Source organism: Bufo gargarizans, chromosome 11, assembly GCF_014858855.1.
Source record: "Bufo gargarizans isolate SCDJY-AF-19 chromosome 11, ASM1485885v1, whole genome shotgun sequence".
In the NCBI taxonomy this organism is placed as follows: domain Eukaryota; kingdom Metazoa; phylum Chordata; class Amphibia; order Anura; family Bufonidae; genus Bufo; species Bufo gargarizans.
This window is the reverse complement of record NC_058090.1, coordinates 25,639,663-25,657,075: the sequence shown is the minus strand read 5'-3', so window position 1 is coordinate 25,657,075 and position 17,413 is coordinate 25,639,663. Positions and strand designations below refer to the sequence as shown.

At 41.9% G+C, this 17,413-nt stretch overlaps 1 protein-coding gene across 1 annotated transcript in view; it reads left to right on the top strand.

The window, feature by feature from the left end:
* Positions 1-15,621, top strand: part of TDP1 (tyrosyl-DNA phosphodiesterase 1) — a 91,497-nt gene extending 75,876 nt beyond the window's left edge. Inside the window, exons 14-16 of the mRNA XM_044271559.1 lie at positions 2,114-2,216; positions 11,085-11,199; positions 15,486-15,621. Of these exons, the coding sequence (XP_044127494.1) occupies positions 2,114-2,216; positions 11,085-11,199; positions 15,486-15,559 (292 nt within the window). The 3' untranslated portion in view covers positions 15,560-15,621. The remainder of the gene's footprint in view (positions 1-2,113; positions 2,217-11,084; positions 11,200-15,485) is intronic.
* Positions 15,622-17,413: the final 1,792 nt, after the last annotated feature.

Here is a 17,413-nt window from a genome sequence, read left to right as displayed (position 1 = left end):
TTTTTAAGTGAAGTAAATGTCCCCCAGGGGTCTTGTATGACCTTATGGGGGACAAAAAGTGTAAAATAAACAATAAAGTGTTAAAAAAATAAAGGTTTCACATGTAAAAAAAAAAGTAAGGAATAAAAAAAAATGTTAAAAATAGAAAAAATTAAATAGACATATTTGGTATTGCCGCATCCGTGACGGTCGGCTCTATAAATATATCACAAAAAGTGCAACACCAGGTGATCAAAAAGGCGTATGTCTCACAAAATGGTACCAATAAAACAGTCACCTCATTCCGCAAAAAAATCTCTCAAAAAATAAAAAAAAAATAGCTCTCAGAACATGGACACATTAAAACATAATATTTTTTCCAAAAATGCTATTATTGTGTAAAACTTTTATAAATAAGTAAAAGTATACATATTGGGTATCGCTACGGCCGTAACAATCTGCTCTATAAAAATGTCACTTGACCGAACCCCTCAGGTGAACGCTGTAAAAATAAATAAATAAAAACTGTGCTAAAACAACCAATTTTTTGGTCACCTTGCCCCATAAAGTGTTATAATGAATGATCAAAAAATCATATGTACCCAAAAATAGTACTAGTAAAACTGGCACCTTATCCCCTAGTTTACAAAATAGGATCCCTTCTTGGTAGTTTCTACTGTAAGGGTGCATCAGGGGGGCTTCAAATGGGACATGGCATCTAAAAACCATGTGGAGTTCTTTTTCTTCTGCGCCCTGCCGTGTGCCCATACAGCAGTTTATGACCACATGTGGGGTGTTTCTGTAAACCGCAGAATCTGGGTAATAAATATTGAATTTTGTTTGGCTGTTAACCATCGATGTGTTAAAGAAAAAAATTGGATTAAAATGGAAAATCTGCCAAAAAAGTGAAATTAAAATATGTGATATCCATTTTTCTTTAATTCTTGTGGAACGCCTAAAGGGTTAACAAAGTTTGTAAAATCGGTTTTAAGTAACTTGAGGGGTGTAGTTTCTACAATGGGGTCATTTATGGGGGGTTTCCACTATGTAGGCCCCACAAAGTGACTTCAGACCTGAACTGGTCCTTAAAAAGTGGGTTTTGGCAATTTTCTTAAAAATTTGAAGAATTGCTTCTAAACTTCTAAGTCTTCTAACGTCCTAAAAAAATAAAATTACATTTCCAAAATGATGCCAACATAAAGTAGACATATGGGGAATGTGAAGTAATAAATATTTTATGAGGTATCGCTTTCTGTTTTAAAAGCAGAGAAATTGAAATTTTGAAAATTACTAATTATTTAACATTTTTGGTAAATTTAGGATTTTTTCATAAATAAAGGTGAAATATATTGACTCAAATTTATGACTATCATGAAGTACAATGTGTCACGAGAAAACAATCTCTGAATGACTTAGATAAGTAAAGGCGTTCCAAAGTTATTACCACATAAAGTGAGATATGTCAGTTTTGCAAAATTAGGCCTGGTCAAGAAGGGGGCAAATGGATCAGATGGGAAGTGGTTAAAGTTATCACCATATAAAGTGACACATGTCAGATTTGCAAAAAATGGCCTGGTCCTTAAGGTAAAAAATGGCAGGGTCCTGAAGGGGTTAAAGGGGTTATCCAGGAAAATATATTTTTGACTTCTCCTCAGGATAGGTCAATCAGTATCAGATGTGCTGGGGTGTGACACATGGGACCCCCGCCGATCAGCTGTTAGAAGAGGCCTTGAGCATCGCAGCCTCTTCCCAGGCCAGTGACATCACTGTACTTCGGTTACATGGCCTAGTTGCAGCTCAGCCCCTTTTAAGTCAATGGAGTTGAGTTGCAATACCAAACACAGCCACTATACAACTTACAGCGCTGTGCTTGGAAAGCTGCAGGGAGCCTGTATTTCTCACCGAAGCTCTGGCGAATGCAGCGGCTCCCTGAAACAGCTAATCGTGGGGGTACCAGGACTCAGACCCCCACTGATGTGATAATGATGACCTATCCTGAGAATAATTCATCATTATCATTTGCCAGATAACCCCTTCAAAATGAATGAAATGCAAATTATTTTTCTCCAACACAGACTAGTTCAGAGCTGTTACAAGTATTGGTGATGTTTATCATTTATTTTGTTTCTTTCAGTGCAAACCTCTCCAAAGCTGCGTGGGGGTCTCTGGAGAAGAATGGGGCCCAGCTGTTTATCCGGTCCTATGAACTGGGGGTCTTATTCCTGCCATCTGCTTTTGTGAGTCCATACTTGGAGCAGCTGTGTTGTTGTCGCTGTTATTAATGAATCCATGGGGGTCGGGGCACTGCCCAGGACCCATGGAAGTCACTAACATTAAGGTGTGCGATCATATAATAGAGTTTTGCATCTGTGGTATCTGTGATGTCACCGCTGCTCACTAGTAAATGGATAGGCTGCATTCTCAGTGATGTCACCGCTGATCTCTAGTGAATTGATAGGCTCCATTCTCAGTGATGTCACCGCTGATCTGTAGTGAATGGATAGGTTCCATTCTCAGTGATGTCACCGCTGATCTCTAGTTAATGGATAGGCTGCATTCTCAGTGATGTCACTGCTGATCTCTAGTTAATGGATAGGCTGCATTCTCAGTGATGTCACCGCTGATCTCTAGTGAATGGATAGGTTGCATTCTCAGTGATGTCACCGCTGATCTCTAGTGAATGGATAGGCTGCATTCTCAGTGATGTCACTGCTGATCTCTAGTTAATGGATAGGCTGCATTCTCAGTGATGTCACCGCTGATCTCTAGTGAATTGATAGGCTCCATTCTCAGTGATGTCACCGCTGATCTCTAGTGAATGGATAGGTTCCATTCTCAGTGATGTCACCGCTGATCTCTAGTTAATGGATAGGCTGCATTCTCAGTGATGTCACTGCTGATCTCTAGTGAATGGATAGGCTGCATTCTCAGTGATGTCACCGCTGATCTCTAGTGAATGGATAGGTTGCATTCTCAGTGATGTCACCGCTGATCTCTAGTGAATGGATAGGCTGCATTCTCAGTGATGTCACTGCTCATCTCTAGTGAATGGATAGGCTGCATTCTCAGTGATGCCACCGCTGCTCTCTAGTGAATGGATAGGCTGCATTTTTAGTGTTGTTACCACTGATCTCTCTGCGCTGATGACTTATTATTTGCACTTGTTTAAAATAAATTTGTACGACTCCAATGGAAAAAGTCACATTTTCAATTATTTCCCATCCAAGGCCTTGCTCACACTTTTCATATGTGATGCAGGTTAGAGACATTTTAGAGTTACTATTACAGTAGTTATATTGCATTTATACTGCCCATAATTTATATTATATATGATTTTATATATATATATATATAAATAAATATATATATATATATATATATATATATATAAATAAATATATATAAATATATATATATATATATATATCTGCAAAAAAAGGGGGTTAGGCAGCACCTCCCAGTGCGCAGGTGCACGCCGCCATGGCAAAGACCTAGAGGAAGAAAAAAAAAGAAAAGAGACAATGCAGCAGCACCCTGCAAATCAGATGAAGTACAATAATGCCAAAAATCATAGTGCTAATGCTACGCTTATTTATAAAGTGAGATGCTTGGCCAATGCATTCTGTACAAAACCATCTGAGCCCGTCTGCCAAACGTCAAGGCGATCTCTGTTAGACAGGTCCTAACACTTAATACTACCTGTTATACGCCATAATGGCCACCATAAAGTTCAGGGAGTGTTGGATCCTCATGCATGCTGGGTCCACTCTGCCTTTTACCATTTTTGGTGCCATAATGGCCTCCATTACAAGGGATGCAGGTACCAACATGCATGCCGAGCCCACTCTATACCTTTCCTTGTGCTAGACAGCTTCCAATGAATGTAGTGAGAGCAGGCTACAGCTTTATACTGAAACTAATTAAAATCAACCTATGGGGCAGACAGGCTAATCAGGAGTGCACCAATTTTCCTATATATATATATATATATATATATATATATATATATACACATTATATTATAGTATATATTTTAAAATATAATGTGTGTGCAGCGTATCTGCCTGCAAGCTCATAATGGGCTAAGGCCTGCAAGGTATCATTAAATGCCATTGACTGTGTAGCAGCCCCTGTCCTGCCTCCCGAGAGCCTTTACCTAAAGTATGTGCATTATGCACTCAGCATCTGTATACATACTAAGGTCTCATACTAAGAAAATTACACTATGTTATGTCTTAATACCCTGTAATTCTGCATTAACTGGTATTTCTTCCTCTGCTGCATGAATTCAGGGAGCTGTCAAGCAGAACTCCTGCCTGGTTAATTGGGCATTGAATTCTCTTATGTGAATAGACTCGAGAACAGCCAGGCTACAAGGCTTGTTAGCTTGTTGAGAGGCATAGGTGCTTTGTGTACTTTTAGATGTCACCAGCAGGGGGTGTAACAGATACAAATATAGTAACAAGAGCCACCCCCCACCCCCCTCCTCCTCCAAGACCACAGCACAATAAACAAAGAAATAACGGATTTCCTTTTAGACAGCATCCAGTTTTCAATAATATTTTAATAAGTTCCTCACTTTTTAACTGTCAACTTAAAGGGGTTGTCTGGGATTTTTTCCTGATGGCCTATTATTAGGATAGCCATTATTAGGCCCTATATCATATAAAACACCCCAAAATAACAACTAAACAATATTATCACGGTCAAATGTGAATTGGTCCACCGTCTTGTCTGCAAGGTTAGAGATAATGCAGATCTCGGGCACTGTCCCTATATCTGACCCTCAGACTATAGACCCTGCCTACAACGACGGAATAGCCGCCCCCTATTTTAGGAACCTCCTAAATTCCCTAAGACAGCCTTGATTCGGGATAGAACCTATTATGGAGATGACCTATTGCTAAATAATTGACCAAACTACCATAAGTACATCAAAATAGTAAACAATAATGTGCAATTGTGAAAAACCAAAGCATGAAAACACAAATAATATATACAAAAAATACACATAACTCAAGCTATATTGGTACAACCACATAATCTGAGTTGTCCATACATCTATGGTTGTGATGGTTGTTGGTAAAACGATATAAATATAATCTATTCAATTACAAAATCTCTTAGTCTCTAGTCCCAAGTCCCTTCCGTCGTCGTAGGCAGGGTCTATAGTCTTACGGTCAGATATAGGGACAGTGCCCAAGATCTACATTATCTCAACCTTTGACGGCAAGACAATGGACCAATTCACATTTGACCGTGATAATATTGTTTAGTTGTTGTTTTGGGGTGTTTTATATGATATAGATCCTAATAAAGGTTATGTTTTATGAGGGATAATCTGTGAATTTTGATAATTCTATTACCTGATTTATTACACCCTTTGACGGGTAATTGTCCTAGCTGTGAATTCTCTATTATCAGGATAGGTCACCAATATCTGAATGGTGAGGGTTCCATTCCCAGCACCCCAAGCAATCAGCTATTTGAAGAGACTGTGGTACTCCGTGAGTGCAGCAGGCTCCTCACAGCTTACCAATCATAGTGCCGTACATTATATAGTGGCTATTCTCGGTATCACAGCTCAGGCCCACTCTCAGGACACCCTTATTGGATCAAGGGCAAATTTTTCCAATGGGAAGAGGGTCATTTATCATACCAGACCAAAATTTTCTCAGAAATTGATTGCCACAATCAGATTTGCAATATCTCTCATGGTTCAAAAGTTATCAACACAGCATTTCTTTACAGTTTCTCATGCGGGTTCATAACTATTGGATCCAGCTCCTTCAGCTCTGTGTTCAGCATGTACAAGAATATAAGTACTATAATACTGCTCCTATGTACAATAATATAACTACTATAATACTGCTCCTATGAACAAGAATATAACTACTATAATACTGCCTCCTATGTACAAGAATATAAGTACTATAATACTGCTCCTATGTACAATAATATAACTACTATAATACTGCTCCTATGAACAAGAATATAACTACTATAATACTGCCTCCTATGTACAAGAATATAACTACTATAATACTGCTCCTGTGTACAAGAATATAACTACTATAATACCGCCTCCTATGTACAAGAATATAACTACTATAATACTGCTCCTATGTACAAGAATATTACTACTATAATACTGCCCCCTATGTACAAGAATATAACTACTATAATACTGCTCATATGTACAAGAATATAACTACTATAATACTGCTTCCTATGTACAAGAATATAACTACTATAATACTGCTCCTATGTACAAGAATATAACTACTATAATACTGCCTCCTATGTACAAGAATATAACTACTATAATACTGCTCTTATGTACAAGAATATAACTACTATAATACTGCCTCCTATGTACAAGAATATAACTACCATAATACTGCCTCCTATGTGCAAGAATATAACTACTATAATACTGCTCCTATGTACAAGAATATAACTACTATAATACTGCTCTTATGTACAAGAATATAACTACTATAATACTGCTCCTATGAACAAGAATATAACTACTATAATACTGCTTCTATGTACAAGAATATAACTACTATAATACTGCCTCCTATGTACAAGAATATTACTACTATAATACTGCCTCCTATGTACAATAATATAACTGCTATAATACTGCTCCTATGTACAAGAATATAACTACTATAATACTGCCTCCTATGTACAAGAATATAACTACTATAATACTGCTCTTATGTACAAGAATATAACTACTATAATACTGCCTCCTATGTACAAGAATATAACTACTATAATACTGCTCTTATGTACAAGAATATAACTACTATAATACTGCTCTTATGTACAAGAATATAACTACTATAATACTGCTCCTATGTACAAGAATATAACTATAATACTGCCTCCTATGTACAAGAATATAACTACTATAATACTGCCTCCTATGTACAAGAATATAACTACTATAATACTGCCTCCGATGTACAAATATATGACCACCATTGCACTGTAGAAAAGGGGAGGCCACTGCCAAACATCCCTAGTGTTAGCCGATTTGCTGTAGTACTAAAGATTGAGCATGTTAAAGGGCATCTGTCAGCAGATTTGTACCTATGACACTGGCTGACCTGTTACATGTGCACTTGGCAGCTGAAGGCATCTGTGTTGGTCCCATGTTCATATGTGCTCGCATTGCAGAGAAAAATTATGTTTTATTATATGCAAATAAGTCTCTATGCGCAACGGGGGCGTAGCTGTTACACCTAGAGTTTCTACGCTCTCTGCAACTGCTGCATCCTATCTACTTTAACCCCTTCCCGACATATGACATAATAGTACGTCATGGCGGCAAGTGACTTGCCGCATTTTGACGTACTATTACGTCATGGTGATCGGGCGGGTATCGGAGCAGTGTGTGCCCGATCACTGCAGGGGCCTGGCAGTCCCTGATAGCCGGGCCCCTGCTGTATCCGCCGACATCACTATAAAAGCCAGTGCCGGTGGATTAACCCCTTGTATACTGCGGTCAGCGCTAACAGCGGCATAGAAGGTGCATGCGGCGGGTGAGGGAGCCCATCGGGTCCCTGCACTGCTGTGGCGGGGACCCGATGCCATGCACAGGCTGCCCAATGCCTTGCACGGCATCGGGACCTGCCTTCTACGAGGGCCGAGGAGATCCAGGCCCCACTAACAGACAATGCATTACAATACAGATGTATTGTAATGCATTGCAGAGGGAATCAGACCCCCTAAAGCTGAAGTCCCAAAGTGGGACAGAATAAAAAAAAAGGGTTTATTTTAAAAAAGAAAAAAAAACACAAAAACATAATTTTTTTTCTCAAAAATGCTTTTTTATGTAAAACTGAAACAAACAAAGAATGTAGACATATTTGATATCATTGTGTTCTTAACAACCTGTTCTATAAAAAATACCCTGTCAGATGAATGTTGTAAAATAATAAAAAAAACTGTGCCAAAACAGCCATTTTTTGTTTACCTTGCCTCACAAAAATCTTAATGTAGAACAATTAAAAAATGTACCCCAAAATAGTACTAATAAAACTGGCACCTTATCCCCTAGTTTCCAAAATGGGGTGACTTTTTGGAAGTTTCTACTGTAAGGGTGCATCAGGGGGGCTTCAAATGAGACATGGCATCTAAAAAACAGTTCAGCAAAATCTGCCTTCCAAAAACCATACGGCGCTCCTTTTCTTCTGCGCCCTGCCGTGTGCCCATACAGCAGTTTACGACTACATGTGGGGTGTTTCTGTAAACCGCAGAATCAGGGTAATAAATGTTGAATTTTGTTTGGCTGTTAACCATCGATGTGTTAAATAAATAAATGGATTAAAATGAACAATCTGCCAAAAAAGTGAAATTTAGAAATTTCATCTCCATTTTCCTTTAATTCTTGTGGAACACCTGAAGGGTTAACAAAGTTTGTAGAATCAGTTTTGAGTAGCTTGAGGGGTGTAGTTTCTACAATGGGGTCATTTATGGGGGTTTTCCACTATGTAGGCCCCACAAAGTGACTTCAGATCTGAACTGGTCCTTAAAAAGTGGGTTTTGGAAATTTTCTTAAAAATTGGAAGAATTGCTTCTAAAATTCTAAGCCTTCTAACGTGCTAAAAAAAATAAAATGACATTTACAAAATGATGCCAACATAAAATAGACATATGGGGAATGTGAAGTAATAAATATTTTATAACTTTTTGTTTTAAAAGCAGAGAAATAGAAATGCAAATCTTTCAAAATTTTGGGTAAATTTGGTATTTTTTCATAAATAAAGGTGAAATATATTGATTCAAATTACAAAGTACAATGTGTCACGTGAAAACAGTCTCAGAATGGCTTGGGTAAATAAAAGTGTTCCAAAGCTATTACCACATAAAGTGACACATGTCAGATTTGCAAAACATGGCCTGGGCAGAAGGGCGAAAACTGTCCCGGGGTAGAAGGGGTTAATGAACAGAGCCAAGCAGTGAAAACATGTCGATGTCTGGCCCTGTCAATCAAAGTGCATAGTGCGCAGCAGTTGCAGAGAGAGCAGAGCCTCTAGGTGTAATGGTAACGCCCCCGTTGCTCCTAGAGGCTCATTTGCATATATTACAACATAATTTTTCTCAGCAATGCGGGCACATATGAACACAGGACCAACACAGATGCCTTCAGCTGCCAAGTGCACATGTCAAACAAAACAATAGCAAATCTTAGGGAGACGAGCTACAGAAAACACTGTGGAGCCTCATTTAAGAGTCTCAACACAGCAATCCAAAGTGCAAAACTCCCTGGGAAACAGTAATATGCAAAATAACTGTGGAGCCCCAGTTATGGGTCTTCAACACAGTGAAAGCCAGATATCCCTCAAAGGAAGGAAAACCAAGCGCACATGTAACAGGTCAGCCAGTGTCCTAGGTACAAATCTGCTGACAGATGCCCTTTAAAACCCAACATGCCCAATATGTCTTTCCCCATCTGCTATCGGAGTTGAGCTGGGGCACCCCCATACACACTGGAAAGTGTAGGTACACCCTTTCTAACTATTATGGGATCCTTTAGTATTGTGTTGCAGCCTCTCCCCTGTCTGAAATGACTGATAAGAGAGAGCAAAAGATTGCATTTAACTGCACAGAAATTTGTAGATGCATACAGGCCGCCGATGTAGTGCCCCTTTAAGTGGTTTTGTGTCTGGCAGATATACTGTACCAGAGCTGTGCACATTTTGTCACTTTCGCAGATCATTCAGATGCGGTGACGCGACCTCCGGATAGCTACGCAGATCCTCCACTTTATATTCAGTGTTTTCCTGTTGTGCATTTGGAAGATCTCTTCTGTGTCAGGGATCAGTAAGGAACAATCGAAGCTGCGCCAGCAAATCTGTTCCCAGGTGTCGATAGCTGCGAGGTTCCTCATGGCAGTCCTGCTACCGTCCCCCATGCACCGCCATCTCTGTACAGAACGCCTGGCGCACATCATCTGTTGGACACTGGTAGATTTGAATCTGGAGTAATATCTAGTACAGCATGGCAGACTGCCATCCGTGTAAGCACGAATATACAGTATATTGAGCCTCTAACTGTAAACCAGAATGTTTCCATTCGCTGACCGCAAACAGATCATTAGACAGAAGAGGAATTAAAGGGGATATCCGGGAAAAGATAATGATGACCTATTCTCAGACACCTCGGCAGGAGTCTGAGTCCCGGGACCCCCGCCCATCAACAGTTTCAGGAAGCCGCGGAGCTCTGGTGAGCGAGATGACTTCACAGCAGCTTTCCAAGCACAGCGCCATACATTGTATAGTGGCAGTACTTGGTATTACAGATCAGCCCCATTGACTTGAATGACTCTTCTAACCGCTCATCTGAGGATAGGTCATCAATATATTTTTCTGGATAACCCCTTTAAACAAGATCTATGAAATAGTTGCAGGACTTAAGTTTCCTTTGAGTAAAGGGCCCCTCCGGTCGTGAGCAAATAAAGCATCAATATGAGAAATTATGCAACTTTGTAACAAAATTCATATTTCATTTCCTCACCCTTTTCAAAAACTCTGCTTGCTGTTTGTAAATTCTGTTCTTAGGCCATCAACGATGTGAGCTAAGTAGTTTGAAATTTAGACTGATGCATTTTACCTGCAATGATCGTAACAAACTATCAGGACCGGAGAGAGATTTGTGCTACTGCGGGACAGGGTTACAACGTTTAGTTTCTTCCCATTTACTGACATCAAGCAGAGATCTTGAAAAAGAATGTGAGGTCTATTAGAATATTGCAAGACTTTTCATTATATAATCATTGAATTATTATAATTTTTTTGCATAAAACCAGAACCTCCTTTAAAGGGGCAGTCCATCCTCAGAATAAGCCATCACTAGCTGATTGGTGGGTGTCTGACGCCCCGCGCTGGTCCCATTGAATTCATTGGGCGCCGCACCGGAGCTATTGCCAGACAGCTTATCGGCCGGGTGTGAGGTGTCAGATCCCCACTGATCAGATAGTGAAGGCCTATCCTGAGGATAAGCCATCCACATATGGACGACTCCTTTAAATGATTTTGCTCTTTTTGCTTTATCCAGTCCTTCCTGAAATCCTCTGTTCTTCTGTGCAGGACCTCCCCAGTGGAACCTTCCAGGTGAAGCTGAATATCTTCTCCAGTAAGAAAGATTCTTCCGGAACGTTTCCAGTTCCATTTGATTTACCCCCCGAGCGATACACTGGGAAAGGTAAGAGTTCTGTGATCTGTACTGGAGCCGCCAGTCGTACATGACACATGGAGTCACGTGTGTGTGTTTCTTCCATTGTATAGGGGGCAAATTGAAGGACTCCCCCCATCCATCCACCCCCAAAATATACACACACACATATCTGGAGAACGGTGGTCCCGTGACCCCATATGCCCAATGCAAAGTGACTACCAAAGATAGCTTGTTCCATCAGCTTCAATGGCAAACACTGATTATAAATGGTTAAAGCAGCCACTGACCTATTTGTCAGCGGACCCCTGTCTCCTTGCGTGGGGGTCCCAGAGATATACTTTTGATGATTGTGGTGTCTGATGCTGAAACATTCGGCTCCATCGTTCAAAACAAAATTTTCGCTCTTGCTCTTTCCATGGGATATAAATCCTGTATAGACCTAGAGCTAAACACAACAACGGCACAAATCTCTCTCCTTTCTTGTTTGTTACAATGTATCAGTGCAGGTAAGGCTACTTTCACACTCGCGTTTTGTGCAGATCCGTCATGGACGGATCCGTTCAGATAATACAACCGTCTGCATTTGCTCAGAACGGATCCGTTTGTATTATCTTTAACAGCCAAGACGGATCCGTCATGAACACCATTGAAAGTCGATGGAGGATGGATCCGTTTTTTATTGTGCCATAGAAAACTGATCCGTCCCCATTGACTTACATTGTGTGTCAGGACGGATCCGTTTGGCTCAGTTTCGTCAGACGGACACCAAAACGCTGCAAGCGGAATGGAGACTGATCGGAGGCAAACTGCATTCTGAGCGGATCCTTTTCCATTCAGAATGCATTAGGGCAAAACTGATCCGTTTTGGACCGCTTGTGAGAGCCCTGAACGGATCTCACAAACGGAAAGCCAAAACGCCTAAGGCACCTTTCACATCGCCGTTTCTCCTTTCCGTTCTCCGGCTCCATTGAGGAGCAGGAGAACGGAAAGGACGGATTCTACAGATAACTGAGACCTAACTGAGCGTAACAGAGCCTAAAGACCCCATAGACTGTAATGGGGTCCGTTCGGTGTCCGCTCAGAATATGATTGTTTAGTGGAGACGAAAGTCCTGCATGCAGGAGAAATGGTGATGTGAAAGGAGCCTTACATGTATCACTCCAGAGTCTGCCAGAGTTTACGCTGGATACAGTTGCAACAAACCCTCTGCTGTGAGAAGTCATCCATTTGTATGGGGTTTCTGCCCTTTCAGTATAAAGAAGAATATTCCCATTCACTGACAACGAGCAGAGATGGTGAGAAATTGCTGAGGAACTTTTCAGTATACAGTGATTTAGCTTTGTTTAGGCGGCGCTGGCATTATAAGCTGCGGGTGCGTTGCGCTAAATGCTCGCACCATCTACTAGGAGTGATTGGATTAATATAGATGCGCTCCGCGCTAGGGCTTGTAATTGGAGACTGTTTGGTGCCTTCTTCTAATTATAAGAGGGAGAAGCGATCCGCAGCTTGGATCACAGCAGCGGGTCTTTCCGTCTGTGTTCTATACAACCTTGGGGAGGGGGGGTTTTGGGGGGCAGTGCTGCACCTTCTCTAAAAGCGGCGACATTATGAAAGCGTATTACGCCCAGCACCAATTTTGAGAGAGTCTGAAGGAAATTGTCTGCCTTCTCATTGAGAATTCATTATGTCCCCGCTCAGTAATTCTGTCACACAATGCATTACAGTCACTTCTCCTCTGTGTGGGTGAAAGTACGATTTCCATCATTTTCTACTTACCGGAGGGGAACAGATGACATTATTACAGAGCATTCAAGTTTGAGCAAAAAAAATGTTATTTTAGAAACTTGTTGTGAGGATTAATCTTCCAGAACATTAAGCGGCGCTCGGGTCGTATGCGTAGGGGCTGTGTGAACCCATCCCCTCTCTTGACGTGTCTGTTTTAGTAACTACTTGCCCCCCCTCCCCATGTAATAAGAATTCTGGAGCATCTGTTTTTATGATTCTGCGCTGTGCCGTTCCTCTGTTATTCCTACTAGAAGTCTATGAGTGAATGCTAGCAGTCTGCAATCACCAGTTGGAGGTGTGTCCCTGCACTCTCTGACACTATCCAATCCCTGTTGCCAGTGGCACACCCCCAACTGTTAACACCCATCTGGACCTTCATTGTAAACTGTTAGCAATTCATTTACGCTTCTAGCAGGAATAATAAAGGAACAGCACAACACAGAGTCATAAGAAAACATGTGCCAGAGTTGTTATTACTATTTGTGACTGCAAATAGTTATTAAAACAGACCTGTCAGGAGAGGACACAGGTCCTTTTAAAGGGGCGGTCCAGTGTGGACAAGTGGCATTCCACCTTGAAATCAAGGACTTGGCTAAGGAGCTATGGGAGAATGGCAACAGTCTTCTTGATATCCATAGGCTGCTACAGCCATACCGATCATCTCCTGCTCACGCACAGCTGCATGGTTACAGTGTGTCAGAGCGCTCTCTATAGACAGTCCTGCAGCTGTGCAGGCAGATTTCTATCCCCATTTCTTGTGTACTGGAGCAGCCTGACAGTCCTGACACATCTGCACTGGTGAAAACAAATGTGTCTTTCTTTTTTTTCTGTCTAAGAGATAAGCGGCGCCACAGGGTTTCTGGTGACTTTTTATCCCCACCATTAAAATAACACGTGTATTTGCCCTGAGTTTAGTGTCGAGGGAAGTCGATGTCTATTATCATTCATCGCTTCTAGTGATCGTTATGTGTGCGGCCATGTTCAGTGCAGGCATGACACTCTGAAGGACACGTGAAAGGGTTAGTAGACCAGGAGGAGGTAAGGAAAACCCTGGAACTATTAGCGACTCCTTCAGATCTCCTTATAGGAGCCATATAGTTTCCAAATGGAGAATAAAGTGGGGGGCGAGGCTCCTTTAACAGTGACATCTCACCAAGAGCCGCCTTATGCTGTTTCTTGGAAAGATGGTTGCTCGCTGCTTGGCAGCCCGGGGGTTATTTTTTTCTGCTCGTCGGTGAAGGGAGAATAATCTGCAACTGTGGGTGGAAAAACGACAGTGTTAATGGCGTGAAAATCATGCCTTGATCGTTCCGTGAATCACCAGGATTTGACAGGCAGTTAGCGGGAATTAAGTCTCCAGCGACGGGAAAAACTGGAGAATTAGGCCTCATGCACACGACCGTTGTTCTGGTCCGCATCCGAGCCGCAGTTTTGGCGGCTTGGGTGCGGACCTATTCACTTCAATGGTGCCTCAAAAGATGCGGACAGCACTCCGTTGCTCCGTTCCGTGGCCCTGCAAAAAAAATAACATGTCCTATTCTTGTCCGTTTTGCGGACAAGAATAGGCATTTCTACAATGGGCCGCCTGTTCCGTTCCGCAAATTGCAGAAGGCACATGGGCGGCTTCCGTGTTTTGCGGATCCGCAATTTGCAGACCGCAAAAAACTGAACGGTCACGTGCATGAGGCATTAGCCGCTGGATTTACAGCACGCGCACAGCGTACGCTGAGGTTACACTAATCCACCTCATAATATAAACCTGAGCTTGTAAAACTACAACCCCCAGCATGCCCTGGCAGCCAATATGCATTCAGGTCACTTTCCGTGTCCTGCCACAAATCCATGCACTACTACTGTCCGAGAGAATGCTCTAGGAACAGAATGCCAGACCCTTAGTGAAGACTGACACAGAGGCAGGTTTATATGCCAATCAATGACACCCCTGTGGAACGGTTGAATTACCTCCAGTGTCCTCTCACTCCTCCTACACATTGAAGCATTCTGTTCATGAATCAGCAGGCTCAGGCTGAACAGGACCAGGTGGCTCATCACTGCCCCAGCTTTACACAGAACCCAGAATTTCATATAACTATACATTGTTATAGAGGTGTCACTCCCTGATATTTGGTCTATGTGTCAGTGTTTACTGTAGCTTTGGCATTACATTCATAAATCAAGAAGCCTAGAATCAGAAATGATACGCATTGAACTCTGTGATCGTCCTCTGTGGATGATAGTTTTATAGAAATCCTCGCCCTCTGTGTTTCTGGCGCAGTCACATGACCGCGTCATGACGTGGATCGCCCATCTTTTAAGCAGGCGACTATCATTTGCTTATGTTGTTGTTTTCTCATCTCCCGATGCTGGGCATTTATTCATCAGATCCTCTTGATTTTTAAGTCCGCCCCCTCTCTCGTTTTCCAAGCTTCTTTCATCTTCATCAATGTGTGATCGCCAGGCAACCCCCCCTCCCCTGTTCCCCTTCAGCGATGGAAGCAGCCGCTCACCTCTCCTGTGTTGTCTTTCAGATAGACCCTGGGTCTGGAACATTCCGTATGTCAACGCTCCGGACTCCCATGGGAATATCTGGTGTCCCTCGTAGGACCTTCACCTCCCCCAGGCCTTGTAGATGTGAAGCGGAGACAGCAGGACCAATGCTGGACACTGGAGCTTTACTCAGTTTCGGATCCTTCAAGCAGCGATCTTTTCATTTTCTTTTTTCTTTTCTTTTTTTAAGGCTTTCACAGAAAAATAGGGAAATGAAGAAAAATAATAAAATATAATTTCTATAATAGAATTTACATGATTTTCACCCATCTGCCAACGTTCTTTCGGCGCTCAGACACTGATTTGTATAAGACCCTGCAACTTTGCAATAGACTTTGGGGGTCATTTATTAAGACCGGCGATTTAGACCCTGGTCTTAATCCCCCTGCGCTGGCGGCAGATGCGCCAAAGTTTTGTAGAAGCAACCAGCCGTGCGACATGCTTTAAACGACGTACAGTATATTTACAGTTCCTTATCTAAATAAGGATTGTTTCCATTCACTAACAGCAAGTAGTGAAAATCGTGAGTGATTAAAATATTGTGTTCGAAATCAACAGAATTTTTGCATCGTCCACAGATAAAAATACAGCGGGAAGGTATCACACAATAGTATTAGATACAGCAGCTCAGCAGACAGTATCACACACGATAGGATTAGATACACAGCTCAGCAGACAGTATCACACATGATGGGATTAGATACAGAGGCCCAGCAGACAGTATCACACATGATAGGATTAGATACAGAAGCTCAGCAGACAGTATCACACATGATAGGATTAGATACAGAAGCTCAGCAGACAGTATCACACATGATAGGATTAGATACAGAAGCTCAGCAGACAGTATCACACATGATAGGATTAGATATTGCGGCTCAGCAGACAGTATCACACATGATAGGATTGGATACAGAAGCTCAGCAGACAGTATCACACATGATAGGATTAGATACAGCAGCTCAACAGACAATATCACACATGATAGGATTAGATACAGAGGCTCAGCAGACAGTATCACACATGATAGGATTAGATACAGCAGCTCAACAGACAATATCACACATGATAGGATTGGATACAGAAGCTCAGCAGACAGTATCACACATGATAGGATTAGATACAGCAGCTCAACAGACAATATCACACATGATAGGATTAGATACAGAGGCCCAGCAGACAGTATCACACATGATAGGATTAGATACAGCAGCTCAACAGACAATATCACACATGATGGGATTAGATACAGAGGCCCAGCAGACAGTATCACACATGATAGGATTAGATACAGAAGCTCAGCAGACAGTATCACACATGATAGGATTAGATATTGCGGCTCAGTAGTCAGTATCACACATGATAGGATTAGATACAGCAGCTCAACAGACAGTTTTACACATGATAGGCTTAGATACAATAGCTCAGTAGACAGTATCACTCTTCATAGGATTAGATATATAGCTCAGCAGACAGTATCACACATGATAGGCTTAGGGCTCTTTCACATCTGCGTTCTTTTCTTCCGGCATAGAGTTCCGTCGTCGGGGCTCTATGCCGGAAGAATACTGATCAGGATTATCCCCATGCATTCTGAATGGACAGTCCGTCCTTCAGGATGCATCAGGATGTCTTCCGTTCCGGAACGGAACGTTTTTTGGCCGCAGCAAATAGCGCAGCATGCTGCGCTTTTTGCTCCGGCCAAAAATCCGGAACACTTGCCGCAAGGCCGGATCCGGAATGAATGCCCATTGAAAGGCATTGATCCGGATCCGGCCTTAAGCTAAACGTCGTTTCGGCGCATTGCCGGATGCGACGTTTAGCTTTTTCTCAATGGTTACCATGGCTGCCGGGACGCTAAAGTCCTGGCAGCCATGGCAAAGTGTAGCGGGGAGCGGGGGAGCAGTAT